Source organism: Heloderma suspectum, chromosome 7 (genome assembly GCF_057233095.1).
Source record: "Heloderma suspectum isolate Gila_16-S chromosome 7, 16-S_ref, whole genome shotgun sequence".
Classification (NCBI taxonomy): Eukaryota; Metazoa; Chordata; class Lepidosauria; order Squamata; family Helodermatidae; genus Heloderma; species Heloderma suspectum.
In genome coordinates, this window is record NC_139464.1 from 117,882,164 (window position 1) to 117,901,338 (window position 19,175).

The 19,175-nt window shown below is 45.7% G+C and overlaps 1 protein-coding gene across 2 annotated transcripts in view; it reads left to right on the forward strand.

Moving 5' to 3' along the window:
• PCLO (piccolo presynaptic cytomatrix protein) overlaps positions 1-19,175 on the forward strand; it is a 424,050-nt gene that overhangs the window by 193,100 nt on the left and 211,775 nt on the right. Inside the window, exons 4-5 of one of the 2 annotated variants that reach the window (XM_084811197.1) lie at positions 9,658-10,272; positions 10,396-11,073. In XM_084811197.1, the coding sequence (XP_084667323.1) occupies positions 9,658-10,272; positions 10,396-11,073 (1,293 nt within the window). Of the gene's footprint in view, positions 1-9,657; positions 11,074-19,175 lie in introns of both variants that reach the window. The other variant, XM_084811198.1, reaches the window with a different exon arrangement.

Consider the following 19,175-nt stretch of genomic DNA (forward strand, 5'->3'; position numbering starts at 1 on the left):
TGACAGCCGGTGCAGCTGGTACAATATAGATATCCATGATCCAACCACTTAGCACCTACCTCAAGCAACCATATTTTGTTCAAATTGTATTTTGGAAACCATCTTTAAAGGCAGCCCTGCACAGAGTGCTTTACAATAATCTAGCTTGGATGTCATCAGAGCATGGATAACTGAAGCAAGAGCCATTCTTTCCAGATAGGGTCAAAGTTGGCATACCAGCCTAACCTGGTAAAGAGCATTCCTGGCCACCACTGCCCATGACCCGTACCTAGTGTGAAAGACAGAGCAAGGAGTCAGACAGGTGGACTCAGGGAACTGTTAACTCAGCAAAGCAGCAGAGGAGACTGGAGGCTTTGAATACACACTTCCAATTCCTCCTCGTCCAGGCCCTATGCTGGCTCATTTCTGGGTCTTTTCCCTCCTCCCAAGGAAACCTTTTCTCCTGAATAGCTTTCCCCCACCCACCTCTGAGTGGAGTCCTGGCAATAGAGCCTTTGCACAGCCAAAGATGTGCTCCTCTTGCGATTCTGAGTTTCTCGCCAGGTATGCTACCACATTTCCTCTGGTGACCTGAGGGATGAGGGAAGAGAGCCAGGGATCAAGGCAGGCACAGGATGGGTTGAAGGCTTGGACCCCCTCCCCCCCGGTGAAGTACCCCTGTGACTGAGCTCCTCAGAATGCCTTTGGTCTGCTCCAGGATCTTCCAGGTCTTCTGTGGGAGTGGGGTTTCTTCAGAATTCCAACCCTCTTCCTCTGAAGAGGTGTCTGCAAGGTCAGGTTGTAATGCAAGGGTGTTGAACCTCAGGCCTGTGACCCACCTGGGCTCACAGTCCTTTTCCCTTATTGAGATTGAAGGATTGAAATCACCATAAAAGTGTGGTTCCCAAGCCTACCCTGGATAGTCAGTCCAGAAGGATACAATGGTCAATGGTATCAGAAGCTGACTGGAGTGTATAAGAGTGGAGTTAGAATGCATAATCTGGAGTTAGAATGCATAAACATGCCGACTATGTGGTGGTGAGGGCTGCAAAGAAAGCTTACTTCACTGCCTCCATTGCATAGTAGGCTATTCCACGTGATATGGGGATTATGAACATCTACTGTGGCAAATTTGCCGAGGTAGTTGTTTATAATCTCCAACCCAGAATAGCTTTCCTAGGCAGCTACTCAAGGATATGATGGGGGCAGTGAAGTAAGTCTTCTTTGCAGCCCTGGAGATCATGTGGCCCTCCAGTGACAGGGATGGATCCAGGAGCAACCTGAAATGTAAACTTGTTCCTTCAGGTGGAGTGCACCCCCATCAGAGTTGGTAATACCCCTAATTCCCAGACATAGGACCCACTCACCCACAGTGCCTCCATCTTATCAGGATTCAGATTCAGCTTATTAGCCCTCATCCAGCCCACTACTGCGTTCAAGTACCACTCTAGGTCATGCCTAGCCCCCCTGATTCAGATGTAATGGAGAAATGGAATGGAGTGTCATCAGCATACTGATGGCACCTCACCCCAAACCCCCTAATGACTGCACCCAGCGGCTTAATAAATATTTTAAATAGCATTGTACCTTGAGACACCCCACAGCAAGTTTGGGATGACCTGTAGGTAGGAGTGGAACCAGTGTAAAACAGTAGCCCTAAGTCCTCAGAATCAACCCAGGAGGATACCATGACCGATGGTATCAAAAGCTGCTGAGAGATCAAGTAAGAGTAACAGAATCATACTCCCTCTGTCCCTTTCCAAATAAGGTCATCCATCTGCATGACCAAGGCTGATTCCATCCCATCAGACTGGAATATGTCTAGATAATCAGTATCCTCCAAGAACACCTGTAGCTGAATCACCACTACCTCACCCAAAAAGGGTGCATTTGCCACTAGGTGGTAGTGATTATACACCTCTGGGTCCAGGTCTTTTTTTTCTTCAGGAGTGGTCATACCACTGCCCCCTTAAGGGCAGCAGGGACCCATCCCCTCACCCACAATGTCATCCACCAGGGCAACCAAGGCTGTTTCTGTCCAAAACCTGGTCTGAAACCAGATTGGATCTGCTATCTGGGATAGGGAATTGGGATCATATTTTGCCAGTGCACAACTGAAAATTCTGATGTTTACCTTCAAAGCCTTATATAGTTTGACACTAGGGCAAACCTGCCTCTACATCAGCCCACCCGTATGTTAAGATCTTCAGAAGTTCTCTGAGAATCCCCACCATCTGAGGTGAGGCAGGTAGCAATCAGAGAGAGGGCTTTCTCCATTGTGGCAGCCCCATTTTCATGGGGCTGATTCTGCTATCATTCCGATGCCAAGTAAAAACTTTTAGTTTTAGTTTTCTGAGCCTTTAAACATTTTTAGTCTCCATTGAAATGGGTTTATGCTGCATTTTATTTTTGCTTTATGTTTTGATATTGTTGTATTTTGTATTGATTCTGCTTTGTTTCTATGTGCTGTAAAGCTGCTCAGGGAAAAATGGGAAAGGGGTATAAATAAATTCCTAGAATTTATACCCAAGGGAGCATTTCCCTTAAAAGATTTGGCACATTTGGACAGTCAGCCTCCAAGGACAAAAGGAGCTGACTGAGAGACACATTGGCCTACTTTAGTTTCAGTTGACCTAAATATTTGTTTCGTGTTTGGCTTTTTCTCAGTCTAATTGTCGAGGGCTTTTTTGTTCTAGATTTATCATGGTCCTTGGGGTCACACATTTATTGCATACATGTATATATCCCACCCAAACGGGCAAAGGATTTTTCACTTTACATTTTGGAAGAGTTAGATAAGGTTTTAGAGATCATTTATTCTAAGAATCCAGATCTTTTATGGTCTTGTTGGGTATTTTTAATACACATATATGGCCCAACAATGAGGTCATTTGAGACCTGTTAGGCAAAGATCCAACAGATTATGATTTATAAAAACACAGAACATTTAGGCACAAACTAGTTAACCAGCCAGGGCAAAAAACTTTTAAAATTGGTTTATAATTTTAATTCAGATATTTGCAACCCTAGTGAATTTGATGAAACATAGAGCCATTTTACATTGAAGCATGGGAAGCAATTGACTGTATCAGCCTTCCACAATGTGGTGTCCTCCAGGTATTTTGGACTACAACCCCCATCATCCCTGTCTATTGCCCATGCTGGGTGTTGCAGCCCAAAACGTCTGGAGGGCAACACGCTGGGCAAGACTGTTTTGCTGTCTCATACCATATGGGTCTTCACAGTACTATTTTTTGTGGATGACAGATCAGACAGTTACCATTTACCTGTTAAGCTAACCCTAAACAACTTCCACCAGTACCGCACTGAATATGCAAGATTGCGCCTCAGAAGTGTTACTGAGCTCTGACATCATAACTATGCATAGTGATAGTTTTGTTACAGCCATACCTAGTTCAAATAAGGATTGCATTGGTAGTCATCAATATCCAAAGGGGTGATTTGATCAGAAATGTAAAGAGGCAAAATGCCAGCTTATTAAAAGGACAACAGAAGTGAAAATGTGTGGCACATCTCCTGAAACAGAAGAACTGATTCAAGAGCATGGGTATTATAAGAGATTGCTTAAAGCGAGAAAGACGGATTACCAGCGGGCACAAATTGATAGCTTGCATTTGCAGGCCGTAAAGTTGCGGGGGTGGGATTCCATCTATTGGGGGAGAGTCAAAAGGGAAAGAGCCAGCAATGAACATTCGTGCCAACAGCTCTCCTCTGCTTCTTGGCAGCTGGTGGTTCCCTTTTGTTGTTGTTGTTTTCCAGGATTGCCAGTGTGAGAGCAGAAGCATTTCCTTCACTATGATCGGCTTCGGGACAATGATACGTGATGATGTAGCATTGCCCTGAAGCCAATCAGAGTGAAGGAAATGCTTCTGCTCTCACTTTGGGAATCCCGGAGTGGGGGCGGGGGGAATAACTCCAGCCAGCGAACAAGATGTTGCAGAGTGCCGCCACTACCGGGACCTTGAAATAGGCGGCAGCAGTGAACGAGATGAACCAGGACCAGTTTGGGGAAATATTTTAACTCCCTCCACAATATCCAAAGTTCAAACTGGCACAGATTATGAGCAGATCTGGAGCAGGCTTTCACAGAGAAAAAAAACATACAAAAATGTGGTCCTTGAGCTAGATTGAAAAAGATATAATCTACATTTGACTCTCATATTACAGAATCTCAATGGGAGGACATTTTACAGTTTATCAAAATGTTTTCCCATATAATACCTTTGTTGTTGTTCAGTCGTTCAGTCGTGTCTGACTCTTCATGACCCCATGGACCATAGCACGCCAGGCCTTCCTGTCCTGCTCACTCTCCCGGAGCGTGCTCAAGTTCATATTCATTGCATCGGTGATGCTATCTAGCCATCTCATCCTCTGCCGTCCCCTTCTCCTTTTGCCTTCAGTCTTTCCCAGCATCAGGGTCTTTTCCAGAGAGTTTTCTCTTCGCATTAGGTGGCCAAAATATTTGAGCTTCAGCTTCAGTATCTGTCCTTCCAATGAGCACTCAGGGTTGATTTCCTTTAGGATGGACTGATTTGACCTCCTTGCAGTCCAGGGGACTCGTAAGAGTCTTCTCCAGCACCACAGTTCGAAAGCATCAATTCTTCGGCGCTCAGCCTTCCTTATAGTCCAGCTCTCACAGCCATACATTACTACTGGGAAAACCATAGCTTTGATTAGACGGACCTTTGTCGGCAAGGTGATGTCTCTGCTTCTTACTATGCTGTCTAGGTTGGCCATAGCTTTCCTCCCAAGGAGCAAGCGTCTTTTAATTTCATGGCTACAGTCACCATCTGCGGTGATCTTGGAGCCCAAGAAAGTAAAATCTGTCACTGCTTCCATTCCTTCCCCTTCTATATGCCAGGAAGTGATAGGGCCAGATGCCATGATCTTAGTTTTTTTAATGTTGAATTTCAAACCAGCTTTTGCACTCTCCTCTTTCACCCTCAACAAGAGGCTCTTTAGTTCCTCTTCACTTTCTGCCATTAGGGTGGTATCGTCTGCATATCGGAGGTTGTTGATAATTCTCCCGGCAATCTTAATTCCGACCTCTGATTCATCCAACCCGGCATTTCTCATGATGTACTCTGCATATAAGTTAAATAAGCAGGGTGACAATATGCAGCCTTGTCGTACTCCTTTCCCAATTTTGAACCACTCGGTTGTTCCATGTCTGGTTCTTACTGTTGCTTCTTGACCCTCGTACAGGTTTCTCAGGAGACAGGTAAGGTGGTCTGGTACTCCCATCACTTTAAGAATTTGCCACAGTTTGTTGTGATCCACACAATCAAAGGCTTTAGCGTAGTCAATGAAGCAGAAACAGACTTTTTTCTGGAATTCTCTTGCTTTCTCCATGATGCAGCGAATGTTGGCGATTTGATCTCTAGTTCCTCTGCCTCTTTGAAACCCAGCTTGTACTTCCGGTAGTTCTCGGTTCGCATACTGCTGAAGCCTAGCTTGTAGGATTTTGAGCATCACCTTGCTGGCATGTGAAATGAGCGCAATTGTGCGGTAGTTTGAACACTCTTTGGCGTTGCCCTTCTTTGGAATTGGAATGTAAACTGACCTTTTCCAGTCTTGCGGCCATTGCTGAGTGTTCCAAATTTGTTGGCATATTGAATGCAGCACTTTAACAGCATCATCTTTTAGGATTTTAAATAGCTCAGCTGGAATACTGTCATCTCCGCTAGCTTTGTTGTTACTAATGCTTTCTAAGGCCCACTTGACTTCACTCTCGAGGATGTCCGGCTCAAGTTCAGTGACCGCACTATCATGGCTATCAGGGACATTTATAATACCTTAGAGAGAGCCATTTGCCAGTTTCCAGAACTGGAAAATATTCCAACCTGGCCCCCAGGTTTTGAAAAGGAAATTTTAAAGTTAATAAATACTCTTGTGAAACAGAAAAGTTCCTGCAGAGGACAGGTTTCCTCCAGATATTTCCCATGGTATGCTGTAATTTTGAGAGCTGAAGTAGGTTTACTTTCATTGAAGCTATTATTTTAAAATGTTAATCCTTTTCAGATAGAAAAGTAATAATGCAGAGGGACAATGCAGCACAAAATGTGTTCTGGAACAAACAGCTCCACACAGCAATGGAAGAAACTAATTCTAGAGCATAATTTATCACCAGAGCTGACAAGATCACTTGCAAGAATCTGATCATAAAATGGGCCAAAGGCAAGATGTTTAAATTTGTTGCCAGTGAAAACCTTGCAAAATACTGGTTTTTCATAGTGATTCTGTCACTCGAAAACTGATCACAGTCCTCAATGGTGATTTTTTTTAGAACTTAACTAACCATATTTTCATTTTTTTTCCCATCATACTTCATTTCTAAACTGTGCCTTCAGCATTCTTAGTGAGAAATATCAGTGTACTTCACAGAGCGAAATCTTCTGTTTTTGTGTCAAGAGTGATGTAGACGATATCTGGTATATTAACCTCTTCAGCTACAACATGTGAACTGTTAGGTGTGTGCTACATGGTACCTTAGTTTTCATCAGTATGTAGGGGTTGTTGGAAATGGGAGTATATGAGACTGGCATACAAGTATATGAGATTGGCATACCAGAGTCAAATGGCCAAGAAATATCACAAGCTCACATCACTTAACTTCATCTTTCCTTTAATGGACTTCTCATCCCCCAACCCAAGTTACCACTTCTCTCAGGATCCCTTCTGCTCCTCCAGGCCAAGGAAATCATTGAGGCTAGGCAGGGAAGCCAAGATGGAAATAAAAAAAGTAAAGGTAAAGGTGTCCCCAACCAGTCGTGCCCGACTCTAGGGTGTGGTGCTCATCTCCATTTCTAAGCCGAAGAGCCAGCGCTGTCCGAAGACGCTTCCGTGGTCATGTGGCCGGCATGACTGAACACCGAGGTGCACAGAACGTTGTTACCTTTCCCGCCGAAGCAGTACCTATTTATCTACTTGCAATTTCTTGCTTTCGAACTGCTAGGTTGGCAGAAGCTGGGACTGAAGACGGGAGCTCACTCCGTCACGCAGCACTCGGGTCTCGAACTGCTGTCCTGCCGACCTTCTGGTCTGCAGTTCAGCATCTTAATACTGCATATTAATCTGAAATAATCAGATACTGGCTTCTGGGTATCTTCTAGTACTTATGTAACTTTAACACCAAAGCTAAGCTCAGTGCAGGATATCCTGAAGCATGTCCCTAAGGAAGCAGAAAAAATTAAATTGTAATGCCATTGGAGCAATATGATGTCCATTTCTTGAGTCCTAATAAATGTGGGTTGGCAGGCACACTGAAAAGATAGCCGCAGGGAGAAGCTTGCATTCAGGGCATGAGGTTAACTGAGGAAAAGACAAGGCTAAAGCTGAGACGTATGACTTCACGGTACTAAACTTGATGTTACAGATAACTGTTCTGACAGGGAACCAAGAGCCTAGAGGCTGATGACATAATAAGGTTTATGGGGGGGTTATTTTACTTTACAGACTTCAAATGAGCACATAGTTCTTACAACGTAACATGCATTAACAGGGCACTTTTTGAAAACCCACACGTGTTGAAAAAGTAATTTCACCGTTCTTTCTGTACTGAATCACCTGCTATATAAACTGGACAACAGAGGCCTATCTAAGTAGAAATACCTTGCATGTGCACTTTACTGAAAACAAGTGCTATAAAAAAGAGCTCTGAAATGGTGTTCCACTGGTTGGGATTACTGAAGAGCTGAGGCTTCTGATCTGTACTTAAGTAACCTCCTGACAGACGGCGCTTCTATGCAGAAATTTAGCCTGTCTCTCAGTTGGGGGGAAAATAATTATTTTCCAGGCCAAACTCACAGCAATGGCTAAGTTAGGATACTGTTGCAAAAATGTCTGGAGGGATGGGGAGAACACATTGGTACTGTCATTGGTACTTTTTGAAATCTAAATGTATGCAAGTGAAAGGACCCTAGCAGGGTATGAGCCCGTATGTGAGATGTCACCTAGAAATGACGGAGTGTGTGCCTAATGTTGTAAGGCAGTTATGTCTTGCTTCAGGAGCAGTGGTTCCGTTAGGGCTGGGCTACGGGGCAAAAGCCTGGGGCCCTATAATTCACAGGCTCACAAACACTTCACAGTCACTGTAACATCTCCTATTTCCTTAAGAATAAAAACTTTTACAGAGGTTGAGTGTGCTGCAGAACAAAGCTCCAGCCACGCCCGCCATCTTCATTTCCCCAGAGTGCCTCAGCTCTGTTGCCTGCTGCCACTGCCACCTGGTAAACAGGGCAAAGGGATTCAGCTATTTATTATTGTTGTTGATTATGATGATCATATTTTAATCCACCCAATAACCAACATTCTCAGGGTGGATTACAAACAGAAGACTAAAATTCCACATGACCAATTAACAACATAAAATACAAGACAAATATTTAAAAGAATAAAATACCACTAGGTGGCGGGAACTGAACAAATGCGTCCCTTCCCCCCCAAAAAACATTTTACAGAGCTTCTTGGATGTACTGGGCAGCTGCAGCGAAGCTCCAGTCATGCCCACCATCTTCATTTCCCTGGGAGACAGCCTTGGTAAAAAGCTTTGAAAAAAAGAAAGAGAAAGAGACCCATTCATTTTCTTCCTAGCCACCACTTTCCTGGTGAGCAGGAGGTGGGGGGAGTGAGCGAAGGCCCCCAGGAGGCCATCTTGCCCAGGCCCCTCTCAAATCTAGAGAGCTTTCTTTTGAGCTGATGAGATGGTTATTAAGAATGTGACTGGTGGTTTTCACTTAATGCTCTCATATATGCCAGTGGATTTTAACTTACATTATTAAAAAAAAAACCTTGGGCAAGGGAAAAAAAAAAACATTCAAGCCTCTGGGTGGTGGGGGAGTACTCATTAGGAATAGATGCAGAGATGTTCAATCAGGTTCTCTATTAATGTAGGTAATGCTCACCTGAAATGCAGAAGAGTCCTAGGGCTTTTCTACATGAGGCTATCAATGTGCTGTATTTGCTTTCAGTTTCATTGCAGAATTAAGATTGGAGCACTCCTCGAAGAGTGTTTCCTTTCATGCTTTCCCACTACATAACCTCTAGGTGGCACTGTGGTATAGCAGAATAGTGCAAATGCACAAGTGAAAAGGTGTTTTCTTTCATTTTTACACATAATATCACATTTTCCCTGCTCTAAACCCCCCCCACCACCACCAAAAGCGCTCTTTAGACACAGAAACTAAGCTGGAGGATCACAGTGTCATCTAATTTACCATTTACAGCCTTTTGACTTTTGTGTTTTGCTACAATCAGCAACAAAAAAGAAAATAATAAACATGGCTTTCCCGAATGATGAGTGGTAGCTTTTCTTTATTAGGATCATAAGTTACTTCATGCTGCATTTCAAAAGCACATTGCTTTGGAAAAGGTCGCTATAGTGAGGTTTTTGCAATTCAGATATATTTACAATTACTCTACCTATTCCAATCCAGATAATTAATCAACTACAGCTGTTTAATTAGCAGAGATTCCCAATTTACACTGCTAACAGTGATTGCCAGGATACTGTCCCACGTATGTGTATTTAGTGTCAGAGCGAAACAAATTGGAGAATTTCGTAAAATCAGGAAGCTGTTTATGACCATAAGTATAAATATTGCTGTATTAACATAACATGTGTACTTTAGTAATGTAATGCTATTTGTCTTACTATAGGTACAAGAATGGCTGTGCTTAAATTGCCAGACACAGAGAGCACTATCGGGACAGCTTGGGGATATGGACAAAGTGACACCTCCGGTACTTTCAAAACCATCACCCAAACTATCAACTGCTCCTCCAAGCCAGGCTAAACCTGCTGAGTTACCTCACCAGCAAAAGACTTCAGCAAGACCTGCTCAGCCACTCGAAAAAACAAAAAGAGGTCCAGAAATTCAGAAGGAAGATCCAAAGCTTCAGCAGGTCAAGTTAGCAAAGGCAGTTTCTGCTGATAAAATCCAGGAGAGCATTCATAAGGACGTTTCAAAGCCTCAGCAAGAAAAGATAGCAACAACATCTTCTGATCGAATTCCAAAGGGAGAGCAAAAACTGACCATGATGCCATCTGCTGATAAGATCTCGGAAGACATTCGAAAGGAAAAGCCAAAGGCAGATATGTCAAAAACATCTGATTACATTCAGAAGGAAGATCTAAAACTTCAAGAGATAGAATTGGTCAAAACACCATCTGCTGATCAGATTCAGAAGGAGAATCCAAAGATTCAGCAGGTGAAAATGGCAAAAACAATATCAGCTGATCAGATTCAGAAGGAAGATCCAAAGATCCAGCAGGTGAAATTGGTAAAAACAATATCAGCTGATCAAATTCAGAAAGAGGAACCAAGGATCCAGCAAGTGAAATTAGCAAAAACACCATCTGCTGATCAGATTCGGGAGGATCCAAAGATTCAGCAGGTGAAATTGGCAAAAACAATATCAGTTGATCAGATTCAGAAAGAGGATCCAAAGATCCAGCAAGTGAAATTGGCAAAAACACCATCTGCTGATCAAATCCTACAGGACATTCAAAAGGAAGATCCAAAACTCCAGCAAGAACAATTGACAAAAGTACTCTCAGATGGTGAAATTAAGAAAGTTTATCCAAAATTTCAGCAGGCAAAACTGCCCAAAATATCATCCACTGATCAAATTCAGGAGGAAGACTCAAAACTGTTTCAGGCAAAATTAGTGAAGGCAACCTCTGCTGATCAGCCTCGAAAGGATGATCTGAAAATTCAGGTGGAAAAAGTAGTAAAGGCACCTATGATAGATTCAGTTTCTTCCAAGAGAAGTAGTGATCAGACACAATTGGCAAGAATATTCGAAGATGACACCAAGTTTCCACTCTCCCGGGAGTTACCCACAATTTCTGAGACCAAACATAAACCAATAAAAGAACAATTTACTGACAAAAAGCTAGAAGCCAAAGTGCTTCCAGAAACAAGGAAGCCAGAAAAGTTTAAAAAGGAGGCTCCAGTGATGGGTATTCCAAAAACCATCTCCAAAGAGCAGAAATCCCAAAAAGAAGAAATCCCGGCTCCGCCAATATCATTGCCAAAGCCTGATCATGTGGAAACACTGAGAGAAAAAGCAGTAAGTCTTTTACTTTCCCCCTCTTCCTCCACTGAATAACATAGGAGCAGATCCCTAAAACAATAGCTATAATCCAGTGAAATTGAAGCATTTTAATTTGCATGTCTCTTAGTGAGAGAAACGTTAAGCACATGCTTAACTCGTCAATTGAAATGAATGGACAATTAGTTAAAAGTGTTTTAACTCTGGCTGCATTGTGCCCAGTTTGCTTGAATCAGTAGTCTTAATTCAGACCAGCTTTTCTATTGGCCTAGAATAGCATAAAAGTCATAAATTGGTTTTGGTATGCTCAGGCCTTAGAGTGAAATGTACAAAACATGCACAGCTCTGTAGTTATTTAGTTTGTGCATTCACTCCTGTGCTATTTTTCCAGACTGCTGTGTTCCCTAAAAATAAGAAAACATAAAGATAAGGGAAAGGGAAGACTGTCAATGCATGGTTCTTTTAAACACTTCGAAAATATCTGGAATGGGCCACGGTCTGAAAATCTTGTAAACTATGGATGGACCTTTGATATAGCCCAGCAGAACTTCATGAAATAATACAATTTTAAAAGGTTTCAAGGTGTGGTTACCCTCTGGCATCAGCCAGATATCACAACCTATGAATAAGCCTTGATTAGAATTCACAAATTTCTGTTTTCCATTGTATTGTAAGCTAAAATGTTAAAAAAACAAACAAACTACCAGCTCCCCCAAATACTTGGAGTTTCATTTTAAATCCCCTGGAAACAATAAATATTACATTTTCCCAGCAATCATGAAGGTCAACATTCTGTTCTATAAAGTGCATCATAATAACCAAGGTAGGTTTGTATAGAAAGTTGTTTTTTTAAAGAAGAAATACATCCCTTATAATCTGAGCAAACCTTTTAAAGTACTGTTTCATTAATTAAAAAAAAAATCTGCCACCAGTTTCTGATACTTTGCTTTTATTTCACATACTGCCAACTGATAAAAGGCTTAGTACTGTCCAGTCTTCAGACACAGGTATTATTTGGGAAGGGGTCCCAAGACCACAGAACTCCAACAATCGGCAAAGGGGCAGCAGATGAGATCTATGCTAAATGCTTTCATGTCATTTCTTGTATTGCCTTTTCTAACAAAGCAGAACATGGTTCCCAGCAGAATGGGAAAAGACTAAGGGAAGTTTTCCTTCATATGTGATCAATGGTCGCTTTGATCCGAAAGGCCTCCTTCTCCCATACGAGGCTGCCCAGATCTTAAGTTCTTCAGGAGAGCCCCTCCTTTTGAGACTGCCACCTTCAGGGTAGGGATGTTGGAGAATTCTGCCACGGACTTCAGCGATGCCGGATTCTTTAGAATCTGGCCCCCTGGAGTCCGTGGTGGAACAGGGCAATCCTCCCTGACACCCCGCGGAATCCCCCCAGGTGGAGCCTACATGGCAGTGGATGTGGCGGCAGCAGCGGCTCCGGCTCCTCTTCTGGCTGCTGCTGGGCTGCTGCAGCCGCAAATGGCGGCCGTCATAGCAGCTGCCATTTGCGTGGCTGCCTTTTGATAGGCTACGTAATATCAAACGTAGCTACGCCATTTGCGCCATTTGTGGCCACAACAGCCTGGCAGCGGCCCGAATCCGGCTGTGGGTGGCCCCGGCTGGTGGCTCTGCAGAGCCGCCGCAGAGCCGGTGGGGGAGGATTCCAGGGGGAGGGACAGAGCGCCTCCCCACCACCGCGGATGCCCCAGATCAGGAGGGTAAGTACATTTCGTACATCCCTACTTCAGGGGTAGAGATGTACGAAACTCTTACCTGGCTCTGCGCCGGGCAATCCACGGTAGGGGGGAGGCTCTCCGTCCCTCCCCACAGAATCCTCCTCGGCCAGCTCCACTCGGCGGCAACTCTGCAAAGCCACCGGCCAGGGCCGCCTGCAGCCGGACATCCGGCCTCTGGGCTGCCCAGGGACACAAATGGCAGCCACTGTAGCTGCCGCCATTTGCGTCCGTGTTTTTAGCTGTGAAAAGCTACGTAAATATATATGTAGCCTATCACGGCTAAAGACACAGACGCAAATGGCAGCAGCTACGGCGGCCGCCATTTGCATTCCTTCCTATTGCCACGATAGGCTACGTATATATTTACGTAGCCTATCATGGCAAAAGACAGGGGCGCAAATGGTGGCCGCTACGCCATTTGCACCCCTGTCTTTTGCCGTGATAGGCTACGTAAATATATACGTAGCCTATCACGGCTAAAGACACAGATGCAAATGGCGGCTACGCCATTTGCATCCCTGCCCTGAGCCATGATAGGCTACGTAGATACTTATGTAGCCTATCACAGCTTGCCAGGGATGCAAATGGTGGCCGTCGTAGCCGCTGCCATTTGTAGCCACAGCCCGGCAGCAGCTGGAGCTGCCGATGCTACCGGAGCCACCGGAGCCGCAGCCAGGTAGGCTCCATTTCATGGGGCTTTCGCGAGGTGGTGGGGTGGGTTGCTCCATTCCGCCACAGATTCCAGGGGGCCAAATTCACTGGAATTCGGCCTCCCTGGGATCCGTGGCGGAATTCTCTAACATCCCTATTCAGGGGTACCTTTGGTGACAATGAGAAAGAGGGCGTTCTTGGTGGCCACTCCCTGCTGAAGGAGGCTAGGTTCCCTCCCTCTCTGCCATCATTCTGCCAGCAGGCAAAGACCACTTTATTCAAGTGGGCCTTTGGTGTGTAAGCAGATCTGTTGAGCTGGATTTTGTTTTTACCCTGTTGTTGAATTTTAAATTGTGTTTTCATGTATTTGCTTATTGCTTTTATCAGTGACTGTAAGCCACCTTGAGTGTTATTTTTGGTAGAAAGGTGGAATACAAATCAAATAAATAACATTTGAGGGATTTGCCAAATATGATGGAGAATAGAATCCCAAGTAGCACCTACAGCACCATCAGATCATTATCTCCTCCATGGAGAGCAGCATTCCTCCTCTTGAGTGACTGGAACTTGCATCTAAGAGCTGTATCTTCTGCAGGGGCAAAAATAAAGAGGTAGTGTCTCAGTAAATACTATCGAAATTGTTTGCTTTAAAAAAAAAAGTTGCTATGATATTTCAGGACATGCAATATTCTGTAGATACGTACTGAAGATAAAATTAACCTAAAACTATTGCTTGGAAAAACAAATGGATACTTGATAAATGGGTATTAATTAGTTATAGGAATCCCATCATATACATTATTAGCATTTGCATATTGAATTACAATTACTGTAATGAATTAACCTGATGAACTTCCTGCTGCCCAGATATAGATCATAGAAATCATAGAATAGTAGGGTTGGAAGGGGCCTATAAGACCATCGAGTCTACCCCTTGCTAGGGATGTACGAAAGGGACTTACCTTGTCCCGCAGCTTTTTTCGCGGTGGGAGGGAGGCGCTTCGCTTCTCCCCCCGAAGTTCATGCGAGGGGGGGGAGGCTTCCCGCCTCGCCCGGCCGAAATTCAGGCCGGGCAGGAGGCACCCCATCCCTCGCCAGCGAAAGTCAGGCCAGGTAGAAGTGCCCCGTCTACCCAGCCGCGGGGAGAAAAAAAAAACACCCCCGTGATAGGCTACGTAACGATTAACGTGGCCTATAACGGCTAGATTTGCAAAGTCAGCAATGATAGGCCACGTAGCCTATCACGGGGGTGGTGTGTTTTTTTTTAACTTTCCTTGTAATGGCGGCTGCCGCCCCCGCCCCTGACGAAGACCCGACGAACCGCCGCCGGGACCCGCCGCCGGGAGGGACATTCCTGAAAAGTAAGTCCCATCCCGGGGAGGTGGCGGGGGGGTGGCGGAGAATTTCACCGCCGATTTCGGGGGGCCAAATGCATTGGCACTCGGCCCCCTGAAGTTTCGGGGAGAAATTCTCCCCCATCCCTACCCCCTGCTCAATGCAGGCATCTAACTCAAAGCATCCCTGACAGATGGCTGTCCAGCTTCATCTTGAATGCCTCCAATTTGGGAGAGCCCACCACCTCCCTAGGTCATTGGTTCCATTGTCGTATTGCTCTAACAGTCAGGACGTTTTTCCTGATGTTCAGCCAGAATCTGGCTTCCTGTAAATTGAGCCCTTTATCCCATGCCCTGCACTTTGCGATGATCAAGAAGAGATCCTGGCCTTCCTCTCTGTGACAACCTTTCAAGTACTTGAAGAGCGCTACCCTATCTCCCTCAGTCTTCTCTTCTCAAGGCGAAACATGCCCTGTTCTTTCAGTCTCTCCTCATTAGGGATGTACGAAAGTAACCTACCTTTTCGCAGGGGTAATTCGTGGGGGGAGGAGGTGCTCCATCCCTCCCCCCCGAAATTCTGGCCGGCCGGCTCCGCTCCACAGGGATTCTGCGGAGCCACCAGCTGGCTCCGCCAGCGGCCAGACATCCGGCCGCTGGCTAGCAGGGACGCAAATGGCGGCGGCCATAGCCGCCATTTGCATCCCTGCAGTCAGCCGTGATAGGCTACGTAAATGTTTACATAGCCTATCACGGCTGATTTAAAAGAAAAAAACCTGCGTCCGCAAATGGCGGCACCCATGGGTGCTGCTATTTGCGTCCCTTATTTTGGCACGTCTTAGTCTACGTCAACATTTATGTAGACTAAGATAGCGAAAATAAGGGGAACGCAAATAGCGTAGCGTCTACGCTATTTGTGTTCCCCTTATTTTCGCCATCTTAGTCTACGTAAATGTTTATGTAGACTAAAACGTGCCAAAAGAAGGAATGCAAATGGCGGTGCCCATGAGCTAGGGATGGACGAAAGTCCCTTACCTGTTCTCGAAGCTTGCTTCGCGGTGTTGGGGAGGCGCTTCGGTTCTCCCCCCGAAGATCAGGCGAGGGGGGGGAGGCGCCCCATACCTCACCGGCGAAATTCAGGCTGGGTAGAAGCGCTCCGTCTACCCAGCTGCGAAAAAAAAAGTAAAAAAAACCCACACACACACCGGTGATAGGCTACGTAACGATTTACGTAGCCTATCACGGCTAGATTTCCAAAGTCAGCCGTGATAGGCTATGTAAATCGTCACGTAGCCTATCACGAGTGACCTTGAAAAAAAAAGCGCATACGCAAATGGCTCCCATGGGTGCCACCATTTGCGTTCCTTATTTTGACACGTCTAGTCTATGTAAAGATTTACGTAGACTACGGCAAAAATAAGGGCAACGCAAATAGCGTTCCCTTATTTTCGCCGTAGTCTATGTAAATGTTTACGTAGACTAGACATGCCAAAATAAGGAACGCAAATGGCGGCGCCCATGGGCTGCTGCCATTTGCGTACGCGCTTTTTTTTTTTTACTCAGCCGTGATAGGCTACGTGACGATTTACATAGCCTATCATGGCTGACTTTGGAAATCTAGCCGTGATAGGCTGCGTAAATCGTTACGTAGCCTATCACGGGTGTGTGTTTGTTTTTTTTAATTTACTTTTTTTTTTGCAATGGCGGTGGTGGCAGCCAGTCGGGAGACCGGCCGCCGCCCCCGACGAAACACCGCCGAACCGCCGCCGGGACCCGCCACCAAGAGGGACATTCGGCCACGGTAAGTCCCATCCCGGGGGGGCAGGGGGCCAGCGGAGAATTTCCCCACCAATTTCAAGGGGCCGAATGCGTTGGCATTCGGCCTCCCGGAGATTCGTGGAGAAATTCTCCACCATGCCTACCATGGGCGCCACCATTTGCGTACGCGCGTTTTTTTTTCTTTTAAATCAGCCATGATAGGCTACGTAAAGATTTACGTAGCCTATCACGGTGTTTTTTTAAAAATCTAGCCATGATAGGCTACGTAAATCTTTACGTAGCCTATCACATTTTTTTGTTTTTGTTTTTTTTAAATGGAAATGGCAGCGGCAGCAGCTGGTCGGAAGACCGGCCGCTGCAGCCGCTGCCGCTGAACCGCTGCCGAACCGCCGCCAGAGCCGCTGCCGCCAGGATGATCCGCCCAAGGTAAATCCCGTCCCGGGGGGGCGGTGGGGCAGATCGTTCCGCCACCGATTTCGGGGGCCCGAATGCACTGGCATTCGGCCTCCCCAAGATTTGTGGCGGAATTCTCTGACAATAGAGCTTTGTTTCCAGTCTCCTGATCATCTTTGTTGCCGTCCTCTGCACCTTCTCCAGTTTATCTGCATCCTTCTTCAAGTGTGGTGCCCAGAACTGGACACAGTACTCCAGATGAGGCCTAACCAGTGTTGATAGGGATGGCAGAGAATTTCGCCACGGATCATGGTGAGGCTGAATGCCAGTGCTTTCAGCCCCCCGAACTCCGTGGCAGAACGGCCTGCCACCCCCCCGCCCCCGCACGGATCCCCCCCGGGACGAGACTCATCTGGGGTGGATCTTCCGGGTGGCGGCAGCCGCTGCCACCATTTCCACTCTTGTAAAAAAAAAAAAGAAAGAAAGATGTGATAGGCTACATAAAGATTTACGTAGCCTATCATGACTAGGTTTAAAAAAAAACACGACGTGATAGGCTACGTAAATCTTTACATAGCCTATCATGGCTGGCAGGGTTAAAAAAAAAAAATGGGTACGCAAATGGCGGCAGCTACGGCCGCCGCCATTTGCCTTCCTTATTTTTTCCCTCTTAATCTACGTAAATATTTACGTAGACTATGATGGCGAAAATCAAGGGGAACGCAAATAGCATAGCGGGTGCTATTTGCGTCCCTTTTTGATTCCCTGTTTTAGCCTATGTAAATATTTACGTAAGCTATTACGGCAGGAAAAAAAGGAAACCATTTGCGTCCCTTATTTTTTGCCGTCGTAGTCTACGTAAATATTTACGTAGATTAAGAGGGCAAAAATAAGGAACACAACTGGCAGCGGCCGTAGCCGCCGCCATTTGTGTACGCGGTTTTGGGTTGTTGTTTTTTACCCAGAGCCCTCCGCGGCCAGAAATCCAGCTGCAGACGGCTCTGGCCCGGCCGGGCCTGGCCAGCTGCTCCGCAGAGCTGCCGCGGAGCACAGCCGGCTGCGGAGGATTCCGGGGGGGAGGTACGGAGTGTCTCCCCCCCCCAGCGAGGATTCCGGTGGGAGGGACGGAACGCCTCCCCCCCCACCATCAACATAATCCGCAAACAGGTAAGTGACTTTTGTACATCCCTAGTTGAGTAGAGGGGAACTAGTACTTCACGTGATTTGGAAGCTACACTTCTATTAATGCGTCTATTAATGCAGCCCAAAATAGCATTTGCCTATGATAGAAACTATATTAAAAAATGAACATGTGCCATTGTATAATTCTGATGGATAAAGAAACAGTTTATCTGTCAGGAAGGAGAAATTTGCATCTAGAAGTTCACAGGTTCAATCCCCAGAAACTCAGTTTAAAAGGACCTCAAGCAGCAGGGCTGGGAAATACCTCTGAGAGGGCTGAGAGGGCCAATGCCTGTTAACAATTCCCGGCTGGATAGACCAGTGGGCTGTCTCAAAGAAGGCACTTTTGTATGTCCTTTAGTTTGTACAGATAGCAATTATTTCAGACCTGAAAAAATCCTTATTCGGAAATGTAGGGTTTCTGATGCCAACACTAAGAATTCTTTCTACAGAACAGAGAACACAGTATGAAATCTTGCTTTTCTTACACAGAGACAGATTTTCCCCACGGAATAATATATCTTCAGACTGAACCTGGCAGCTGAGTCCTTTCACTCCGGGAACTCTTGTCAGATAGTCATATGTCAATAACACTAAAATCAGTATTCCTCTTGTTCTCTTCACAACTGTGGCTCTGTGTGTCAGTAGCTGCTTGCTGCTCCAAACTCTCCTCCAGCTCTGCTCTTCTCCCAGAACAGCAGCTCCTCTTTAACGGCTTCTCATCCACGTCTGAGTAGGGATGTCAGAGAATTCCGCCACGAATCTCAGGGAGGCCGAATGCCAGCGCATTCGGCCCCCCGAAATCGGTGGCGGAACGGTCTGCCACCCCCCCGCCACCCCCGGGACAGGACTTACCTTGGGCGGATCTTCCTGGTGGCGGCGGCTCCGGCAGCGGTGCGGCGGCGGCCAGTCTTCCGACCGGCTGCCACCACCATTTCCAGTTAAAACAAAAAAAAAACCGTGATAGGCTACATAAAGATTTACATAGCCTATCACGGCTAGATTTTTAAAAAACACCGTGATAGGCTACGTAAAT